Source organism: Mus musculus, chromosome 17, assembly GCF_000001635.26.
Source record: "Mus musculus strain C57BL/6J chromosome 17, GRCm38.p6 C57BL/6J".
Lineage (NCBI taxonomy): Eukaryota > Metazoa > Chordata > Mammalia > Rodentia > Muridae > Mus > Mus musculus.
The window spans coordinates 44,991,320-45,013,947 of NC_000083.6; the positions used below are offsets into that span (position 1 = coordinate 44,991,320).

General features: G+C 39.7%; 1 protein-coding gene across 8 annotated transcripts in view; it reads left to right on the top strand.

The window, feature by feature from the left end:
* The window catches only part of Supt3 (SPT3, SAGA and STAGA complex component), a 342,177-nt gene that overhangs the window by 214,202 nt on the left and 105,347 nt on the right, over nt 1–22,628 (top strand). For all 8 annotated transcript variants that reach the window (NR_158206.1, XM_006523477.3, NM_178652.3 and 5 more), the window contains 3 exons: nt 415–501; nt 2,998–3,088; nt 11,771–11,910. Coding sequence is in view for 7 of the 8 variants with exons in the window: in XM_006523477.3 (XP_006523540.1) it covers nt 415–501; nt 2,998–3,088; nt 11,771–11,910 (318 nt within the window). In the remaining variant the exon portion in view is untranslated. The remainder of the gene's footprint in view (nt 1–414; nt 502–2,997; nt 3,089–11,770; nt 11,911–22,628) is intronic.

A 22,628-nucleotide genomic window follows, 5' to 3' on the forward strand; every position in this document is an offset into this window, starting at 1 on the left:
TGAATGGGCCTATTTCACATCATACCAGCATGGGAGCTCAGATTAATAATATACTTATTCAACTAGTGATACTGAGCGAAACCATTGCACACATGGGTAGGAAGGATAAAATTTCATAAAATTATTTTCAGGTGTATTAATGTATTTCTGGAAGCCGCATATGACTTCTCTTTTGCATGAAAGAGATCAAGGAGTTCTGTTTATTGTATCTATTACAGGTGGGTGCATAAGCTAATTTAATTGCATTTTTGGATATCTTAAAACACAGGGAGCTTTGCTTTAAGAAGCGGGAACATGATTGCTGGGTTAGCCCCAGATCTTTATTGTAGGAGGCTTACCTCTCTTGAGACATTGTGATTGTACTATATATAATTTATATTACTGAGGCAATTTCCTGCGTTTCCTTTGTTGTAGTTACAGCAAGCTGCAGAAGTCTCTCAGCTTCGGGGAGCAAGAGTGATCTCTGCTGAAGATCTTCTGTTCTTGATGAGAAAAGATAAGGTACTATGAAACAATTTCATTGCATTAATGTGAGACCTGATGCTTAATTGAGCTTGCAAAAGGAAAGATTAGAGCTGTCAAATGAGAATCCTAACCATTGAAGCAATGGTTAGCTTTCATGATTTACACAGCAAAATGCAGTCACTCAAGAGTTGTTTGTTTTTCCCATGAACATGGGAAACTGCATTGAGTTACTTTCCCTTCCCCTGTCCTTGTTAGACACCGCCATTCCCCTCTCATTTCCCTGGGCGCCAGCTTTGCGCCCTTCTTATAAATACTGCCTCTCCTAGTAACATATTCACTCTCCTCTCAGTTGGTACCTAAATACTAGTAAAATTTAGACTTTCACATAATCATTTTTAACTTGAAATGCAAGGTTTATTCTCTTCACTGACTTATAAAAATAAGCAAATTAATGCAAGTAATTTAAAAACTACTATCTCTATTTTTTAAATAGAAACTCTGAATACTGCCTATTAAGACATTAACGCTGATTGGTTTTTATATGTTTATTTTTTCATAATTTCCATGAGTAGCTAGTTGAATAAATTCTATGCCACTTTAACCTGTTTTAATCAACCAACTATTAATATAAAGAATATGTAAATGAAAAGAAATGAATCAATACCAAGAAGCTTGCAGTCTATTTGGGGAAATCTATGTGGTATGCTTGAAGCATTTAAGATGTAGAAAATGTTATAGTTTGGATGACAGAAGGGGAGAGTTGGCGTAGGAAGGGTTATATCAAAGGTGAGGCTCCTAAGGCCTCTTGCACTATACAAAAAAGGCCAGGAACCTGGCAGGGTGCATGGTTTCTATGGTGGCTCTGGGCATGGCTGGGAAAGAGCACTTTATGGAGACAGCAAAGGAATTGTTGATTTGTTTTGTACTTGGAGATCCTTAAGGGGAAGCAGGCATCGGGACCTGTAGGGTGCTGTGCCTAGGGAGTCCTGAAGACTGCTGTGAAAAAACAGGGCCTTTGGCAAGGTATCTTATGAGGGCAGCTGGGCAACAGCAGGCTGCTTAGCTCTTCCCAGTTCATCTTGTCATAGAGAAGACAGAGATGTACACACAGTCCATATTGGTGTTCCTTCCCCTTGTAGAGAGGGCAGCCATTTAAACCCTATAGAAACTTCAGGAATATGTGCCATTTGGCGGTGCATTTCTAGTATCCAGGACTCTTACCAGAATATTTTGACTAACCAACAACATACCTGTAACAGAATAGTTATTAGCTTTCTCATCTTTCTCAAATAATTTTATTTATATTTTAAAGTATCCCAAAAAGATTGTAAAGTAGCTTATATAAGACAAATACTAAACAGACTAAAACTAAAATAACAGGAGGAGTGAAAGCAAAGAGAAAAGAAAAAGAAGAGAAATGCTGTCGCCCAGTAGGGTGCCCTGTGACTGTCTTTAGCATTTGGAGCCTGTGGTCTAGGGGATTCTACCACCTGCTGGGCTTTCCCTACCCTTGGAAGCAGCCTCCCTGGTCTCTTCTGGATCAGACAACAGGCATGTGAGGTGGGGACTTCCCTTCACTTGCACATGACAGAATTAGACTCAGAGGTTACTCTACCTCCATCCCTGAAGAGCTTTAGTCAGAAGGCTGAGTCTACACCCCCACCCCTCACCCCCACCCCTGGATGAAAAGAGCTGGTCAGATTTGTTTCGACTTCGGAATATTGAAAATATTGAGTGGTATTCATGTAAAAAACAACTTTGTAGAAGTGTTTTCACCACTCTTAGCAATCCAAGGCCTGCAGGTTGTGAACCAGAGCTAATACATTTTAGGGTTAGCACAGAATAAGTTACATGACTTTATTAGTCGCTTTAAGTTGAGTGCTACTATCATCCTCTTCTAAGCCCTGGAGGCCATCATCACACCTAGCTGTCATTTGCAGGCTTTGAGTTGCCTGAAGACAGATTTCTCAGCTTATAGAGACTTAATGTAACTATCCTATGAAAAGATGCTCCGGCAGGTGTGTAGTGCACGCCTGCTATTTTAGCACTGGGTAGCCAGAAGCAATGGGATCACAAGTTCAAGTTCACCCTGGGCTACACAGCAAAGTTTTGTCTCAAAAATTAAACATAAAAATGAATTGTTGAAAACTCCCAATCTAGATGTTTATAAGTCTATTTTACATAATTTTTGCCTCCAAACATATACAAAGTTCCAAAGCACAAGTACACTTGGCTCACCAAAGGCAATATGGTATTTATTGAAATCATCAAAAGGAATTTAAGATGTTTTTTAAAATATACAAAACAGTGTTATTTTGATTCTGGCAGGCCTGGATGGACTCCTATAAAAACACATTTATACACACATTTTAGCTGTTTCTGCAGGGCCACATTTTCCACTTATACTTCAAGCTTATAACAGTTGTGTTCTTCCATATCGTCAGGCACTAGTCCATTGCATTTAATTCTTAAAGCAATTCTTTATCAGTAAAGAAAACTGTCTGATAAACCTCTCACTTTATATTTCAATAGAAAAAACTTAGAAGACTTCTAAAGTACATGTTTATCCGAGACTACAAGTCAAAGATCATCAAAGGCATTGACGAGGATGACCTCCTGGAAGGTAAGGAGACAGGTCACTCAGCTGAAGGTGGAGCCCCAGCACCCGAGGCCGGCAGGAGGTCTCCCTGTGTGCTGTCCCTACACTCTGGCGCAAGTACTTCCTTGCTGGCAACTTAACCTTGTCTTTTTCTCCTCTGGGACATTATAGAGCTCAAGACTCTCAGCTCCATCTTTCCATAGTGTGCACTGCTTTCTGCCAGGTCTAGTACAGTCCAAGGTTCAGCACAGAGACAGGCAGACCTGAAGAACTGAGAACTCTGCAGACCCCTTGAGAAAGTGACTTGGAGCAGAACATGTGGAAGTTCATACCTAGGACCTTATTTAAAAAGAAGCAGCAATCCTGGCCACAAACTGAAGGCTGGGTGAGCCATTGTAAAGCAATAAGCAAAAGAGTGGCTAGCTTGATGTTTAACAGAGGAGACAGAGAAATAGCTAAGAACAGCCCTCTTGAGGCCACAGCAAAGCAAAGGGGTCAACAATAGTACACTAAAATGTCGAGCATTTTATTGCCAAGAATGTTATGAAAAGCAGTAGCTCTGGGACTCGGAGCCCTTCCTGCTGTTGCAGAGGACCTGAGTTTGGGTCCTAGCATTCATAACTCCAGATCCAGGAAATCCAGTGCCTCTGGCCTCCATCCGAGGCCACCTGTGCTCACATGCACATTCCCACACACAGACACATGCAAACCTGCATATAACTTAAAATCATAAAACTAAAGCTTTAAAAACAAAACAGTAGCTTGCTGGTATTGGAAATTCGTAGCCATGCTTGGTACTGAAAGTCAGACCAGCTAGAAGCTTGCTGGGAATCTTGAAAAGTAAAAGCCAAAGGCTATGAAAAGCTGGAAGTAGAAGAGAAGAGCGTGTAAGTCTGCACAGTGGAGGCGTGAGAGACATCAGAGGCTCACTCTAAAGAGATCCATGACATGTAAAGACACAGGTAGATACGATCTATAAAAAAGACAAGAAAAGTAGACAATAGAAATTGCCTACTAGATGTTGGATTTAGCAGGCAAAAACTTCAAAGTAACTATTGTACCATGTTCAAATAAATAAAGGAAATTGTATTCGGAGAAGAACAGGTAAGTATGAAAATCATGCCTCACAAAATGTACAGTATCAAGAAACAGATTAATTTTTTTAAATTATCATAATGGAGTTTAAATGTACATATGCTCAGAAGGCAGTACCAAGCCTGATAGCCCAAGTCCAGCTGCTGGAGCCCACATGGAAAACGAGAGCACAGTTTTGTAGCAGTTATCCGCCAACAAAAATGCTATGGCATGCATATGTACACACACACACACACACACACACATTATTTACTCAAGAACAACAAGGAAGATGAAAGCTATCACAACAGAAACTGAATTGGCAGAAGACCCAATGAAATTACGTTAAAGATTATTTAATTTAAAGAATGATGAAAAATATGAACATAGACAGTGCTTTAGAGAAGTGTAGGGCACCATTAAGTGTATCAGCATTTTCATAACTCAGAAGAGAATGAGTGTACACTCCACCTATACATCAGTGTAATGTGTCAGAAGGTATGTACACTACACTAATACATCAGGGTAATGTATCAGAAGTGAAGGAGGGGGAGGAAAAGAGGGAGGGGATCAGAAAGAGTATTCAAATAAATAGTGAATGAAAACTGAACAGATTTAAGAAAATTGTACATACTTATCCATTTACCTTAACAAACTAACAAACTCCATTAGGATAAACTCAAAATTATCTATACTGTTACACACTGTAATATAGACAGAGATAATTATGAGAGCCATCAGACAGGGTATCTGTGGACCTTTGGGAAGTTGTTAGGTCAGAGAAGGAGAATCCTCATAGATGTGATCAGTGTACTTCTAAAAAGAGACAGCAAAAACTCACATCCTACTACTCAAAGAGGACTTTACTAGATCTCAGCTCTGCCTTGACTCGGGACGCCCTGGCCTGAGGAACTCGGAGAAGTAAATGATTGTTGTTTAAGCCCCCCAGTCTGCAGTGTATTTATAGCAGCTTATAACTGACCAAAAAAACCCAGAAGGAAGCAGACTTAGGAAAAGGTTGGAGTCTTCCTTCCCCAGAATCAAGATGACAATGAGAATATGCACTTGTTCCTCTTCTGTGCAGTATTGGATGAAAGATTTTAGCATGGTGTTTAGGCAGGAAAACAAGTGAAAGCATTAGATTAGAAAGGATCAGAAAGGAAGGATGGCATATAGCTATGTGTGTATTTCAAATCCTCTCTGTAGCCTCAAATTATCTTAATTCACTAAAACTGTTGTAGTTAGTGGACACATTTGTGAGTTCTCTGAATGCAAGATAAATATATATACAAAACAAGTAGGTAGACTTTCCTTATACTCAAGAGAAACAACCCAAAATCATATGAGGAAGCCATGTATAACAACAACAGAAAAGAAACAATTCTGCAATAAATTTTACCACTGACTTACAAGATTTCTACACAGAGACTACTAATTGCTGTCGAGGGGATGTAGGCAGGGAGGAGACTGAGGAATAGAAAAGCACCCAGCATTCATAGCTAGAACACTTGGCACTGTTAAGGCGATAGCCAGCCTCACCTGGAGCTATAGATCACATCAGCTTTTTATTGAAATGAACAGACTGATTCTGTCATTCATGTGGAGATGACAGATGCCAAAGCAAAAAAGATCCATTTTTTATTATACATGACCAAGAAGAATCAGAACCATCTGAATAAAACTGCTATAAATCACCATAATACATACAAGGTATGGTGGACAAAAGGACAGCTCCATGCTAGTCAGTGGGTGATCAGGACTGAGTGCACAAGTGAGGCTCACAGAGAGGCTCAGTAATGCTTGATAGGTATGCAGAGCAGTTCCATCTGAAATGAACCACTCTTTCAACTAGAGACATTGTGACAGCTAGAAAGCTACATAGAAAAGAAACAATTTGATCCCTACATACTTCAGTATGCCCCTTTCCAAAACAGACAAAAGAAAAGAAAAAAAAAACCTAAGTACAGATTATTAAGAGCTCACTATAACAGCACAAAATTTAAGTCTTTTTTCTGTTTTTACTATATCTTTGTTTTCTTGTTTTCTGTATGCATGTAAGGGGTGTATTCCACAGTAACTGTGTGAGTAAAAGACAGAAGATAGTTTTCAGGAATAGATTCTTTCCCTCCACTCTGTGGGTCCTGATGTTGAACTTAGGTCATCAGGTGTGATGGCAGGCATTTTAACCTACCGAGCCATCTCTCTGGCCTTTAGAAGAGAAAGTTTTTAAAAGAAAGCAGGAATAAGTGTTGGCCGCCTGTGTACGGACAGTATTGTAAGCACAGGACACCAGAAGCACAGCAGCAAACGAAGGTGCTATTCAGTTAGCATTAATCAAGTTTAAAGCCTTCGTGCTTCAAAGAATGTGCAGCAAGAAAAAACAGAACTCAAAAATCTTACATGTCTTTACCAAGGAATTTGTAACCTAAATGTTTAAAGAACTCTTCAGTTCCATAATAAAGACAATAATGCAGCTTTAAAATGAGTAAGCGATAACCTTGCCACAGAACTAAAACACTAGCTACGAGATGCAAGAAAAGATGACCACTAGCCTGGGCCATAGTACAAATGCAAATCAGAACCACAATCACAGGCCGCTCCTACCACCAGGGTGTCTGGGATAGACAGGTGAAGGCACACGGTGCTGAGTGTGTGGAGGTAGCTAGCTTATGTTGCTAGGAGAAAGATAAAATGGTACAGACACTTCAGAAAACATCCTCGAAGTTTCTCAAAAAGATTAACAGACAGAGTGAACCAGCCATTCAACACCCAGTAAAGCCAAACGAAGAAGGATGTTCACACTACATAACAGAAAGCTAGAGTCATCCCAATATCTGCGAACACACAAAGATATAAATGCCTTTTTCCATTTTTGTATTTTGTATTTATGCAAGAAGTATTTATGGCAATAAAGTAGAATTGACTACCTTCATGCTCATATGTGGATAAAGTAGAAGCCCACCGCAGAGACCACAGATCTCAGATTGACAAGTAGCAAGAGAGGGAGAACAGAGAGTACTGTTTGCCTGGAGCTGGAAACAGAGGGTCGCACTAGGGACTCATCTAAAATACTCTGTCAAACCTCTTAAGGTTCTGTATGACATTGTCATCTGCAAAAGTTACTATGTTCCTAGACAGACTATCAAACTAAAAGCAAAAGGAAACTCACACACACACCTCATAATGTTTAAGCAAATTTATTATTTTCTATAGACTTTACTTCTAGAATTCTTCAGCATTAATTTTATTGGATTCTGGCTTCAGCTTGTATCTTTTGTCAAAAGAGTTAGCTGCTATATTAAGATCTATGTCCAGAATCTACCCTGAAATGATGATATATTACTTTCTTAGCAATCCCTTGTTTAAAGCTGCACAATTTAGGCAAAGATGGACTTAAATTTTACTCCTATCTTCCTTAAGGAAAAAAAAAACATCATATAAGTTAGCAGGCACATGATTATGAAAAAGTTTTCTATGATTATTTTATTATAAGCATATTTTTATTCTAAAGCTTTATTAACATATTTATAGTAAGCAGCAGATCATCATATAATGCTTGAGTCATCTTTATTTGGTATAACCATCATTATTCTAATGAAAAGTATTTTAGTTTTTCCTCACTCCCTAAGTCTCACTGATATCCTGTTCATTAATCCATATTAACCACTAACTGTAACATTTAATAACTCCTTTATGATCCCTTGCAGTAACCTTCTGAGTTATGGTTTGCTTAGGGGTGTAGCTCTGTTGTAGAGCTCATGTTACCCTGCCAGGGTCTTACTTCAATACAACTAAACAAATATATTAATACATATTGTCATAGTTTTCTCTTTTGTGTGGGTGGGGTGTGTGTACATGTGTGTGTTGAGTACAGGCACCTACCTGTCATGGCACATGTGTGGAGGTCAGAGGACAACCTGAAGGATCAGTCCTTTACCTGTTTCCAGCTTATTCACTGGAACATGCCTCAGACTAGCTGGTCTGTATATTTCTGGAGACTCCCCTGCCTCAGCCTCCTGTCTCCTGGCAGAGCTGTACTGAGCACTCCTCACTGAGCTGTGTGAGCTGTACTGAGATGCTCACACACTGCCTCCAGCTTCGATGTAGGTTCTGGGGATACAAACTCAGGCCATCAGGCTTCCGTGGCAAGCACCTTACCCACACAGCCATATCCCCAGCCCTTATGCTTTTATCTTAAGAGGAAAGAGGAAAGCTATGCTTTCGAGGACTGCAGTGAGAGCAGTAGAGGAGGACAGTTGATGCCTTTGACATGTGCACATAGATCCAGGCAGTCACACCAGACACGTGGGCTAGTACATCATGGACACATGCAATTCATACCCCCAAGAGGACTTAATGCAGGACTTGAAGTAATGGAAACAGAAACAGAAAGCGGAAAAGCAATGATAGACTAGAAAAGAACATTACAATTTTAAATGGACAAAAAGAAAAAATGGTACGTTTATCAACATGGATGGCTTAATTTTTTTTAAAAAAAACAAAAGGAATAAAGATCACAAATATCAACAAAAAGATAAATGGGAAGTTCACAAAGTCTAGTGCCCAGTTTGATGGATGTGTATGTAAATGTGAAGAAAACAAGATAATATAGCATTACTCATAGAATTCTGTACTAAAACACCTAAAAGAATAAAGATTATATACTGTTTGTTACTGTTCTCAAACTGTGGGTCACAACCCCTTTGCAGGGGCAAATGACCCTTTCAGAGGGGTCACATATCCAATATCCTCATTTCAAATAGTTATACTATAATTCATAACAGTGGCAAAATTACAGTTATGAAGTACCAACAAAATGATTTTATGGTTTGGAGTCACTACCACATGAGGCATTCTATTAAAGGGTCACAGCACTAGCTAGATTGAGAACCGCTAGTTTGGTATAACACACCTGTAACAGCCTAATAATAAACTAGCAAAGTATCAGAGTATGTGTACCTAGGACGTACTTCCTTAGAGTGGAAGGTCAGTGGTAGCGTTTGTTCTGTTCACTGTGTCCACAGAATACTTTTAAAAAAATGTGGAATTGGTTAGACAGTTCACTTTTACACTTGAACTAACAGTGGATAGCTTACAGGGTTCATGCCACTAATCTTTAATTTTAAATGAGTAATAATCCCCACCTTAACTACTTAGGAAGTATATTACTAAATATGTGGGATCAACACAAACATCCTAAAACTGGGATAAGCATCACAGTCCTTCGCATAGTCACCTGCAGGGCTCAAGAAAAACAGTCCTTGGAATTAAAATAGGGAACATTTTATTAACATTGACTACAGGGGTGGATTAAATTAGGAGTAAATACAATAAGAAAGGACAACGGAATTGAAACATATTAAATACATCAGTTCAACCAAAATGACTGAATTTGTGGTCCTTTGGATATAATTCCAATAATGTTTTCTTGGAATGAATCATACAGAGATATCATAGCTTCTCTTGGAGCAGGAAATGTCCATATGTAGCTTGAGAAAGGATGAAATCACAGAATAAATATATATTTCAGTCCTATATCAGTGACTGACTCAAAGTACAAAGTCTGAGACATGGAGGTTCATGGTATGACACAGTCCAAGGTAGCAGGAGAACGTAGGTATTAGTGGTAATGTACATGTATTTTATTAAAGACACTAAATGTGAAACATACAGAATTTACTGTATACAAAACAAATTCTGGGTGCGTAAGTATGAAAAACAAAAGGAAGGAAACTAAATCTGAAAAAAAGACTTGAAAATTGACAGTCTCCACTCTGTGGAGGTGGAGAGGAGTCAGACAGAAGGTAAAGAAACTTAATAGTACAACATTTTAGATTATGGCAAAAGATGCTCTGCAGTGGACAGGCAGACGCAGAGGGGTGATGGGAAGAGTCCGTGTTAGATAAGCATAGATGGTAAAGAGAAGCTTCCAGGGGAGCTGGCAGATGTGAGAAGATGCTGCAGTTCCCTGTTGGCTATGGGTTAACTATACAATATTCACTTTAGATTCATTGACTTTTCCCGGAGTTCAGAGGACAAATGTGGAGAAAACAGGCTCAGAATTTTTTTTTCTTTTTTTCAAAAGATTCTTTATTAGATATTTTCTTTATTTACATTTCAAATGAATGTTATCCCCTTTCCAGGTCTCCCCTCTAGAAATCCCCTATCCCACCCCCACCCCTGCCTCTATGAGGTGCTCCCCCACCCACCCACCCATTCCCACCTTCCTGCCCTGGCATTCCCCTACAGTGGGGCATCAAACCCCCTCAGGCCCAAGGGTTGCTCCTCCCACTGATGTCCAACTAGGCCACCCTCTGCCACATAGGTGGCTGGACAGGCTCAGAATTTCTTTGGTTAAACTTGAAGCGCCTGAATCATTTCCACTCTTGGAAATGCATACCCTGAGGACAGAGCACATCTATGAATGATTGCCACTTACAGCATTTCCCCAGTGCAAACACTGACACAACATGTCTGCCCATCGACAGAGGAGGGCCTAAAAACCGTGTTAGTAGATACTATAAGACATAGATGATTATGCAGGACTTACAGAAGAATCAGATCTTTTTCTGTCCTCAGTGAGGAAACATGGGCAGAAGAGAGGATAAAAGAATCTTTCTTCATAACGAAAGGCTATAAGAGCTAATTTTAAAGGAAAATGAATAAAATACATATATAAAGGATTTTATTGTAAATATGTGAACACAGAGAAGTATATGGTGATTATATACAGGAGAACCATTGTGAGTTGTATCTTAAGTCGAGGATTGGTGGATAACATAAAGAGAGAGAAGAAAAGGGGAAGGGAAGGACAGCAAAGGAGAAAGCAGTACATATCATATTTTTGGTGTGTGTATTTTTGTTCCCCGACACGCACACGCACACTTGGTGTTGGAGATTTTGCCCCCAGAGTCTTGCACATGAACCACAAACACACTATCACTCAACTACATCCCCAGCCCTTACTGTGATCATATGTGTTTATTAAAATTTTTATTTCAGAAGAAAAGGACTTAGGAGGTTAGACCCTCATTCTGTGCGTGCTGACATAGGTGCCGAAGCCCTTGTACTTTTTACTTTAATGGCCTTACCATAAATTGTCAAAGTTCGAAAGAAATGCATTCAAGTGTCTTTTATTAATTACATTTCTTAATAAGTTTCCATCTGTAGTATTTGGGTTTTTGTTTGTTTGTTTATTTGTTTGTAATCTCTAGTCTATAGAAGAATATCCCTCTTAGTCTTCCTCTTTGATCAGATAACATTTCAGGCTGTCTTGTGTAGCAGTTTTGGTCACATCTGCCTTCTTTGCTCGCATTTACCCAGCGCCCCCTCTTTTTCCTGCTTGTGTTATATTTCTCTCGTAAGTACTGTGGAGCAGTATTATAGCCAAACCTGAGAGCCCCTCTTCCTTTCCTAAGGGATTCAGTCAGCCCTTTCACACTTACTACGGTAATTAATAAGTGATTTGATGCTATTTTTTGTTTTGTGATATTGGTGACTGCTTTCTGTAGACGAGTTCTCTGTAAAGATGGCTCTGAGTGAATGTCACATGCGGTGTTTGCAGTGCTGGTTTGTGCTGACGAACCCTGCTCAGTGCAGTTGTGCTTTGTCTCCTTCCTAATCCTCATGAAGAAAAACTGAGTGGCAGCAGCGGTACAAACAAGAGACAGAAGATCGCTCAGGACTTGATCAACTCTATCGACCAGACAGGAGAGCTGCTGGCAATGTTTGAAGACAACGAGCTTGATGATGTCAAACAGGAGAGAATGGAGGTATGCACGGGCGTGTGTTTTGTTCTTGTGTTTTGTAGTGGGTTAAGTGCCCGTGGCAGTGCCTTTGTCTGCAGCAAGCTCGGGAGCAAGCCCTGGGAAGTTTGAGAAACATCTTACATTTTCATTCTGTGTTTTCTTCTTTGGAAATGACAGGCATTCCTTACTCTGGATCTGACATTTGCTGATGCACCTTATTCCATTCAGACCACTTTAGATTAAATATTTACTTAATCTTTTTGTTGTTCCAAATTATCCAGTTGCCTCTGGGCAAAGGTAATTCTTAGCGCTTTTGTCTCTGCACACAGTGAAGAGCTGCCTTCAGATTGCTGTTGGCAGCCTGCGGTTAGCCTCTCTGGCTAAGGTGCTGTCCAGGGAAGCTATGTGCTTTATATCACTGTCACAGAACGCAAGTGGCGTATTTGCATTCCCTATACATGTTCTCACAATGAATATAAAAATTGTATGTCTTGTGTTTACTTTAGCGATCTATACTTTACATAACTGTTTCTTTCAATATACTCTAGGAAACATGAAAGTAATGATTGACTTCACCTGAGCACCTTCAACATACACAGCAGTGTTCTTAGTTTTTACTGCAACTATTCTACTTTTACATTCAAAAAGGAATCTCAGTTTCCCCTCTCTTTAAATTGGGCAAGAGGTAATTCCAGAAATCTAAGGGAGTTTCTAAATGCCTACTGCACTGTGGTCTCTATGCATACTAAACTGGGTAATTATTTCACATTAAATTTTGGAAGGAGCCCAGTTGACATCTATGCATTGTAAATTTTAACAACATTCTTTAAAGAATTAGCATGCCTAGATCCTGAACTGTGATGTGAAGGCAGTAGTCTCTTAGGTATCAATTACCTTAGAAAAGTGTGGTTATCTTGCTTTGAGGCAACTACAAATGGTTTTACTTCAACTTCGCCATGGGCCAAAAATATGCTAAGTTGTCTAAAGCAGATGATAAGCATATATTTCTGATGTCATTATGTCCTCAACAGGATACGATTTTGTAGGGCATGGTTTCACTTATGGTGTTGCTTGGGGAGAAAAGTGTTTGTGCTTAGTCTTTACTATTTCATATCATGAGATGTGTGTGGAGGGAGCCTGTAAGGGAGGGCTCTACAGCATTGTAGGTAAAATCTGAGCACCTGACTTTTCAGTTTCACTGAGGCAGATCTCTGCTAAACAAGTCAGCCCACAGTTGAGGAAGAGAGTCAAGGTGCTGAAACGCCAGGCTCTAAATAGCAGAGGAGAGCTGGAAGAATGTTGGAACAGTAAAGTCAGTTAAGACTCCAGAGCAGGGACAGCCCCATGCTCACACATCTGAACCATTGTCCGCTATTGTATTATACACTGTACAGTGTTAATGAGGATAATGAAATATCAGCAAAGCTTGTCGAGGACACGCCGAGCAGAAGTCAGCCTTATCTGTACAGCAACCCGAAGTTGACGGTTTCTTTAAGCCACAGCATCCTAAGAACCTTCTTCTGCCAGGGTGACAGCAGTTTCCATATTTCACTCAGTCAAATGGCATAGTTGAAATGAATAAAAAATGATAGACTTGTAGACATAACTGCAGACAGTACAAGTAGAAAGGGGAACCATTAAGAGCAGAGGCCTTGCCTGCTTCTAATTTGACAGGTTAGAGTTTCAAGAGTAAACCGCAGCTGTGGCAGTCCATATGAAACCACTTTGGACTTACAGACTGCAATCTCTGCCTTTTAAAGTGCAGTCGAATAATCAGGCTCGGCATCATTCCGTGATTGAATTTTCCTCTAAGCATCACTTATGCTTGCAGAAATTGTGCCCTACTTTCTCTCCTACAATGGAGGAAATGGTGTGGACCCACCAATGGAGTTGCACTAGGACAGGCTTTCTTGCCTCCCCTCCCCCCTCGCCCGTGTGAGCTAGCGAGCTCTCTCTGTCTCTCTCTGTCTCTCTCTGTCTCTCTCTCTGTCTCTCCTCCTCCTCCTCCTCTTTTCTTCCTCCTCCTCTTCTTCCTCCTCCTCCTCTTCTTCCTCCCTCCCTCCCTCCCTCCCTCTTAGCTGTTCTCATATAAATAAATGATAAAGAACAAACTTTTACAAGCATAAAGACTCACTTGGGACCCTCACTGCTTCTGAAAACATGTGGGTGGGTATAAAGTATATTCTTAAAAGGACATGTGTAAGCATGTTCTTTACTATGGTTTTGAGCTGATAATATGTGTGTGCTTGACTGAGTTTCCTTGGAATCTATTTCATTGCCATTAAGTATAATGGGGCCAGAAACAAGAAAACTGACTGAACTTTTACATTTTTACTTTGACAGTAAACCTTCATCATAGTTAACCATCTCAACCTGTTTACTCTCCTGAACCAAATTCCCAACATTTGGCTATCTGTGTAGCAGAGAGAGATCACTATAGAAGTGATCTGTGATGTTCCCTCCAAGAGAGAGAGAGAAAGACAGACAGACAGACAGACAGACAGACAGATTCCTCTTATTAGTTTTAGTATATTAGAGACATGAAGCACAGAGGGGGGAAATATCAAGCATAGGTCCATATATAGTAGTAGTGCCCTTTCCAGATAGCCACTTCTAAGTAAAGCAGATGTGTTTTAGTGTTGATAATGATTTCTGTATTGATTCTTTTTCATTCGAGTTAGGTAGGTGTGGCTAAGTAAACCAGAAGCCAGGGAGGCATCCCTAAAAGCTAGAGATAGATTTAGTTTCTCTTAGCAAGAGACCATCTGACAGGGAGAGCACTACATGGGCAGGATTCTGAGAAGCTCAAGTTTGTCATTGGTCTAGTCGGTTATTCTGTGACATGAGAGATTAAAAACTCAGGTCAGAGCTGCCTCCAGTGTAATCTACAAATAGGTAAGGATACACAGGAGAGTCGTGAATAGAGCTCGCCAGAGTGAGCACCCTATGGCTGGACTGGGGTGCAGACTGTCCCTAGTGACTGTTTATATTTCTGCTTTAATTCAATAGGACATACTTAGAAAGCAGGGTGGTATACATAAAATATAAGCCTGTTTAAAGGTCTTTAAATAAGCTTGAAATTGAATGAGATCTTAGGTGGCCACCTCATTTGCTTGAGGAGAAATGAACTGCCCATAGGTTTTTCAGGAAGTGGTATCTCCTGAAGGCTGAATAATGGGAGAAATCAGCTGCCTCCTCCAACCAAGCCTCAGAGGTTTCCAGGAGCTTCCCAATGCCATAGTTCCTAGAGGCAGGACAACTGGAAACCTCACTAAGGGGCCAGAGGGAGCCCAGAGGCTTTCTTTCTGTCTCTGTTTGTAAAGTGTATTCTTTCTACTAGTCCCCAGCATGGTTTGCTTTAATTATAAAGGAAAATAAATTTCCTATAACACTAAGAGTCTGTAAACACCTCTATTAAAATCTAGCATACAAGACAAAAGATTGGTGTGGGTAAGATAAGCATTTACAAAGACAATTAAACCCCCAATTAAAACAATTTTATAAAAAAAAAACAAAACACCGCAAACATGATTACAATGGCAATGGATTTGGGTTTGGCAATGAAAATAGTCGAGGGTTGTGACTCCAAGGTCAACAATTTGCCTTGCATATGTCAAGGCCTGGGTTTCAGCCTTTAGAATGTCAGAGAGAGAGACTCCTAGCTGTGCTTATGTATGCATGTCTGTTTATATACACATACATATATGTGTGTTATGTTTATATCCATTTGTTATATTCATAGGACTAGAAATGTATTTGATGTTTTAAAGAACTATCTGAGGTACATGAGACATATTTAATTGCTAGCATTGTGGGAAAGAGGGTTAAAGGAGAAAAGCTTCAAAATGCAACAATTGAAGAATGTTAGTAAAAGGTGCCTCTAATAATGAAGATGCAGTAGGTAGAAAATGCCCATTATCCACTCCAGTGCCTTCAGATGGAACGGTAGTGCAGAGGAAAGCCAGCAGATATGCAGACATAACCAACTGATTTGGATGAAGAAAAGGTTTTAATAAATATCTAAGTTTATCTGACATTCATATGGATGTGAGCATACTAACTTTCCATTCAATACAAGAATCCCTACTCATGCCACTTCCATTTGCCAGAGTTCAGGGAGCACTAACCAATAAAGGAAACCCTCGCTAGAGTCAGGACTTAAACTACTGTGATTTATAGAGAATGCCAACTTTTTGTTTAGGTAAGCCTTGATATTCAAATTAAAAGCATCAAAACTAATAAGGTAGATAGTGATTTAAAGCAATAGTACCTCCTCCTAGTGACTGTCAGAGCATGGCAGTGAGTACAAAGACAGTGTGCAAGGGCTGCAAGAAAATGTTATATGCAATAGACTTCATGTCAGCAAGAAGCTCAAAGAGAGATGGAAAGGGTCCCAGATGTGCACAGCAGGAAGAACAGCATCCTGTGCTCCCAGATGTGAACGCTCAGCCTTGTACCTGTCCCACCCACTTCATGTGATTCAGCAGGCTAATGCAATTTCCTGTGGTCTTGGTAAGAACACCACTAGAAGATTTTAAGAACTTGATAAGATAACATTGAATTTGTCTTACATGATAAAAAGAATATAAAACTATAAAGGTTTTATTAAAGGAAAGCAGAAGTCAGAGTTTGGTTTGCCCTACCAAATATGTTAACATTTCCTTACCCCTTAAGTCCTAAGTGTGTGACACAGGTTAGGGATCATGACACAGGTTCCAGGACAGGTCATTATCTGGAATAAAACATTCCAGGTGTCTATTGACTTTGTAGTTGCATTTTAACAAAGAATTCCAAGGATTATTGAATAATTTGCTATAAAATAAAAACTTTAAAGCATAGAATTAAATCTAATTAAATATCAGTTTAATATAGAAGGATCTTTTAGGCTTTTGTTTTTCAAACAAGCTTTCTGAAAAATTCCAAGATGTCAACAGGTCCAATGGGCATATTGAAGGGGAGAAATTGCTGTCTTCTTCTTTTTTTTTATTATTTTTTATTTTTTTAATTTTATTATTATTTTTTTATGCTGTCTTCAAATACAGTTATAACATAGTAACAAAACTTAGGCCCTTCTCTTTTGAGACTACAAGGGATTTTTTTTTAATGTTGATATATGATGTGAATTTATCAAAAAGAAATAGGCTCTATTAAAGTTTTCTGTAAAGATGCTATGATTTCAATTTGGAAGAGATAGAAATAACAAGAAGAGTGACTATTAAATTGTGTTATCAGTGCTCTATCTGTCAAAATGAGTATGTCTAGCCAGTCTCATGACTAGACAGGTAAACGTGCCTGCTGCCTTACCCAGGCAACAGTGGACTCTCTAAGTTGTCCTCTGCCCTCCACATATGCAGTGTAGCACATGAATAAACACATACACATATAATGAAATTTACTTTCCTGCCTCTTTCCTAAGTCCTCCAGGGAGCAAAATGACAGACAGCAGCCTTGAGGCTGAACGTGTGCAACTTCTGTTTCCTAACAAAGTCAGAAGGCATGTGACAGTAGCAAGGGCCCTTCATCTTGGTGAAAGAATACTTTCTAAAAGTTGGATTTGGTAACGTACAGGGACAGGCTGTTCCTTCTTTCCCCACATCACAGAAGAGACACAGTCATGTGTCAGGGTACAGATGAATGCCAGAGCCCCCCACCCCCACCCCACTATGTGTGACGCATGTGTGCCCTGCATCTTATCATGCAGGGTACACATGCGTCACAGGCCTTGCTGGCTGCTGGGCTGACTTCTGCATCAGTGTTTGCTAAGCACATAACCAATTAAACTGTTCAATTACAATTTTTAGAACCAATATTTTCTGTCTCAAGTAATTTTAATTTGGTTTTTTTTTTTAATGAAATGCTTCTCTTAGAGATCAGTCTACCAACTTGTTTATAAAACACCTTGGCAGAGAAGAGTTTTAAAATATCATTGAATTTAAGAACGCCACAGGATTTACCACTAATTTACATTTAGTGTTTATAGTTCTCAGATTGTGGTTGCTGTAATAACCAGCATATTTTTGCCTTGAATATTTTGTGGATTATATTTCCCCTATTCTTTCTCCTTGACCTACATTCCCCACAGTAGGTGGGCAGATTGTTGTTATATAGTCTGGCTTTTATTTATCTTCACTGGTTTAATCTCTGAGTTAGTATTTCTAAATATGAAGTAAGTCTACTTTGTGGCAAGGTTTCTCTCTCCTCAGTGCCTCCTCGGTTTGTGTAGTGGAATTAGCAGATCATTGCTTAGTTGGTACAGACCACCCCTTCCTTTGCCTCTGTGCTGAGGACCAACATTCAATCCAGTCCTTACGTTACTTCCTGGTAAATCAAACAGAGCAACCTGAGAGTACACATTAGCTTATTTCCAAACCATCACATCCTCACTTAAAATTAATCACTTTGGGTTCCACTAGGAACGTGTTAGTGACTAGGGTGTTCTGTTGTGTTAATGGATATGTCTGACACTTTTCATGGCATTGATTTAAAAGTAGCCTGTCAGCCACTGCATTTTGCCATTCTCCCTTTTCTACAGGAGAGCCTTTTAGCATGCTACTAACTAAGCACCACATTAAAACCCTGCTCAAGCAACCTTTCTATCTTCATCTCCCACCTTCTTCACCCTCCTCTCTCACATGCTCTTCCAGGGCTCACATACAGTTGCACAACCTGTGAGCATCACACGTGCATTCATCTGATAGCATCTGTTCAGATATTTCAGTGTGTAATGAATTCCAGTCTAGTGTTTGACTAGTTAGCTTGCTAAATGAGCTCTGTGTGAGCACGCACACATCTGAACATGGAAGCGTTCACGAATAACATAGCTGTGCTTTTAGCTAGGTTATTATTTTTGTCATTTCTGCAATAGAATGCCCAATGAGAAGGATTTCCTTGGGATCCCAGTTACATCACAGAAGACATGATGGCTGGACCAGCTTCTGTCCATGACTGTGAGAACAAGATAGCTTAATAATATGCTGGTGGGCTCAGACATGCAGAGTTTTCTTGCAAGTAGAGCCCGACTATATCCTGGAAACCTATCCTACTGTGGTCCAGTTAGTTACTTCACATAGTTCCCACCTTCTAACAATGCCACAGTTTCCCTAAACAGCATTCCCATTTGAAGACTATATGTTCAGACACATAAGACTATAAGGATTTGTCACACTAAGCCACAACAGTGGGCTATGCAGATACTGTTATCTGTTTGTTCAATTTTTAAAAATGGTTTCCAAGTGTAGAAAGCCTGTCCTTTCTGAATAACACAAGTTTATAAAAGGCTGTGGCTCTGTGATTTTGTTCTCAGGGCTCTTCTCAACATCTCTGCCTACTCTGCAGTTGTGAAAGACTGTCATTGTTTGGCTAACTTTCTGTTGGAGTCTTAGTACTGTTTGCTTAGCTAAAGGTCTCATCGATTTACCTCCCAGCACCACTTAGATGTTGACTTGCACTGGCTCAAATATGTCTGTTGGCAATGTCAGGCACCAATTCCAGCTTGAATTAGCAGATTCTATTTTTCAGATGGAGCAATACGCTGACTGTGGTTATTTTTGCCCAGGAACCTACTCTGAATAGTTGGCAATAAAGAGTATTTATTTCATTTATCTGCTTCATGTACTGTACTAACAGACCATGAGAATTAATTATGATTAAAAGCCATACTGCCTCCATCATTGTTACCATTACTAATATAGCCCTTATGATTAGTTACAAGGGGCAGTGTTTTATCATATTGTAGAAATTCTGAAATTTGTATATTCATATACTTACTGTAGCCGTGAAACAGAAAGGGGAAAGGGGGAGGCTGGGAAGAAAAAGGGGTATCAGTGGGCATGAGAAAGGGCAAAAAAGCAATAGGACTCAATAGGATCAAAACACGTTATATGCAATTATGAAAATCTCATAATAAGATCATTGCTATATTTAAATATATGTGCTGATATGTGTGTTTAACTCTTATGTTTAAATTTTCAGTAACTAAGATGTGCATATTAACAATTTTAGTGTTTCACCTTTCTCTATTAAAATGTTATGAGCTCTTACTTTCCAATATCTACCTTGAAGAGAGAACTTCTATTTCTTACAGTACTCTGTACCCCAAAGAGTAAAAGGCAGGGATGATTTGTAATGAGCTCACTGACCTGCTCTTGAGTATGGAGAAAACAGAAATCAGAATGCAGAATAGCTAAGAAGTTGTTTTTACATTGAAAGAATACTGTATGAAAATTCTACCAGGTCACCAGTGTTCCTTTCAATAACTGAACATAAGGTCTTTATCAGAAATTTTGCCTAATGCTAGTCCTTGTCAAAGAATGACAAAATTCTCTCTCTTTCTCTCTCTCTCTCTCTCTCTCTCTCTCTCTCTCTCTCTCTCTCTCTCTCTCTCTCTCTCTCCCTCTCTCTCTCTCTCCCTGTCTCGTACAGTACTGGCATGAATATGGTGTGGGTAACTACTGGATCTATGATTGAATATAAGGGCTGCTCCCCAGGAGGAACTGTAAATCTGGCCCAAGAGCTCACACATTTTTAAAAATTAATAGTCAGCATTTTTAAAGTTTATATTTATTCATGCACATGCCTGTATGTGTATGTGACACATGTATGAAGCTGTATGAGGAGCCTAGAAGAGGTGCTTCCCTGATGCTAGAGTACATAGATGGTTGTGAGCTGCCAAGTAGTTTCTGGGAACAGAACATGTGTCCTCTGAAAAACCAACCACTTGTACACGCGTGTGTGTGTGTGTGTGTGTTTGTGTGTGTGTGTGTCAATGTCAGTGTGCATGTTAAGAGCAGAAATTGACATCCTTTGTCTCCACCTTGTGTTTTTGAGATAGGATCTCTCACGGAACCTGAAGTTCATTATCTAGACTGTCTGGTCAATAAGCTTCATGTAGCTGACCAGGTCTCACTCTTAATTTCTTAATTTCCTGTAATCCCCCAGCAGTGGGATTGCAGCCATGTATTCCTGAGGAAGAGGACTGATGTTCTGTGGATGTGGGGATCTGAACTTGGGTCTTCATGCTTGCTTATTGGGCACTTTACTAACTGAACCATCTCTCTAGCCCTGAAATTGTCTTAATTAATCATGATCTTTCCTGTGCCTGCATATACTAGGTATATTTTGAGGTCACATAAACTGAATAGCTCTTTATGAAGTAGGTAGAAGTCTACCATTATTAAGCATATTTCATTTAGAAACAGAACACTTCTGGTATTTGAGGTAATTTTATTAAATAAAATTTGGCACTTCCTGCTGATTGCTTATAAGGTTATTTGAGAGGTTGGATTTCCTCCTGAGAAAAGAACTTGGCCATAATATCTAAGCAATTAAAGAGTTTATATTCACTGTTCAGATAGCAGCTATCATGTGCTAATTAAAAGGTATGTGTCAGTTGTGCTACCATTAGATAATACAATATTCCTTACATATGCAAAAGATGCCATTGTCTTTTTATGATGCAGAGAATGTTGAGAGGCATTACCTCTGAATGGTAAGCAGAAGCAGGGGCTCATGTTAGAGGCTGCAGACCACGTAAAGCTTTAGTTAAGTCTTCTACCTCCATGCGATACATTATTTGATGCATTGTTTAGAAAAGTTCTTAATTCCTCAGGCTGATTTCTCATGTTGGAAGGATCTGTGGCTTCTCTGCATCCTAAAGATGGGGAGAGAGGTGCTGGGCCTTGGACTCTGAAGCACCAAGGAAATCACTTTAGCAGCACTGAAAAAGAAAATGAATTTTAAAAACCCCCAAAATGCTGTTTTTCTCCGTGTTGGTTGGCCTCTTGTTGTTCACCTAATGAGCCATGTGTTTTCGATGTTTTATCTGGAGGCTAGATAACACACCACAAGCAGTTCAAGTCCTTAGTGTCATCACCTTGAGAGAAGCAGGCCAACTCTACCTTCAGTCTAAAGGCTCAGGAAATGGCCTCTGTTTGACTGGGCTCATCATGTTTATGTGATACAGATAACCATTTCAAGCTTTTTCACACTTGTTTTTCACACTTGTTTGCAAAGAGTGTTGCTTGAATAGTCTAGTTTAACTTTTCTCAAATGGGATAATTTGCTAAGACACTTCAATGTGACATTTCCTTACTTGGAAGGGGCACTGCATTGTTTGGCCTCAGTACGATTCACATGGTAGCTTATACCTCCCCTATTGTTCTTTGGTAAGTCTTACACTTCTCACATTGGACCACATTCACTCCAGCCTGGGGAAAGAGCCACTTAAAGCCATGTCAATAACTGGCGCTGTTGAATTTGCACTTATAACACTACCTGCATTCTCTCCTTTCTCTTCCTATTATGAAAACTCAGATTATTTTTTAATTGTTGATTTATTTTTATGTGTATGGTGTTTACCTGTCTGTGCACCCTGTGAAAGCCAAAGAGTACGTTGGATCCCCTGGGACTAGAGTTACAGACAGCAGTGAGCTGCTGTATAGTGCAAAGAAAGAATAGAACCCAGGTCCTCTGGAAGAATAACCAGTGCTCTTAACCACTGAGCATCTCTCCAGCCCTGAAATTGCAGATTTGTGTGTGTCTGTGTGTGTGTGTGTCTGTGTGTGTGTGTGTGTGTGTGTGTGTGTGTGTGTGTGTGTGGACCTTGGAGAGTATAACTCCCCCTTTTCTGTTTTCTTTTTTTTTTATTGGATATTTTCTTTATTTACATTTCAAATGTTATCCTCTTTCCCAGTCCCTCCCCACCCCGAAACTCCCTATCCCATCCTTCCTCCCCCTGCTTCTAT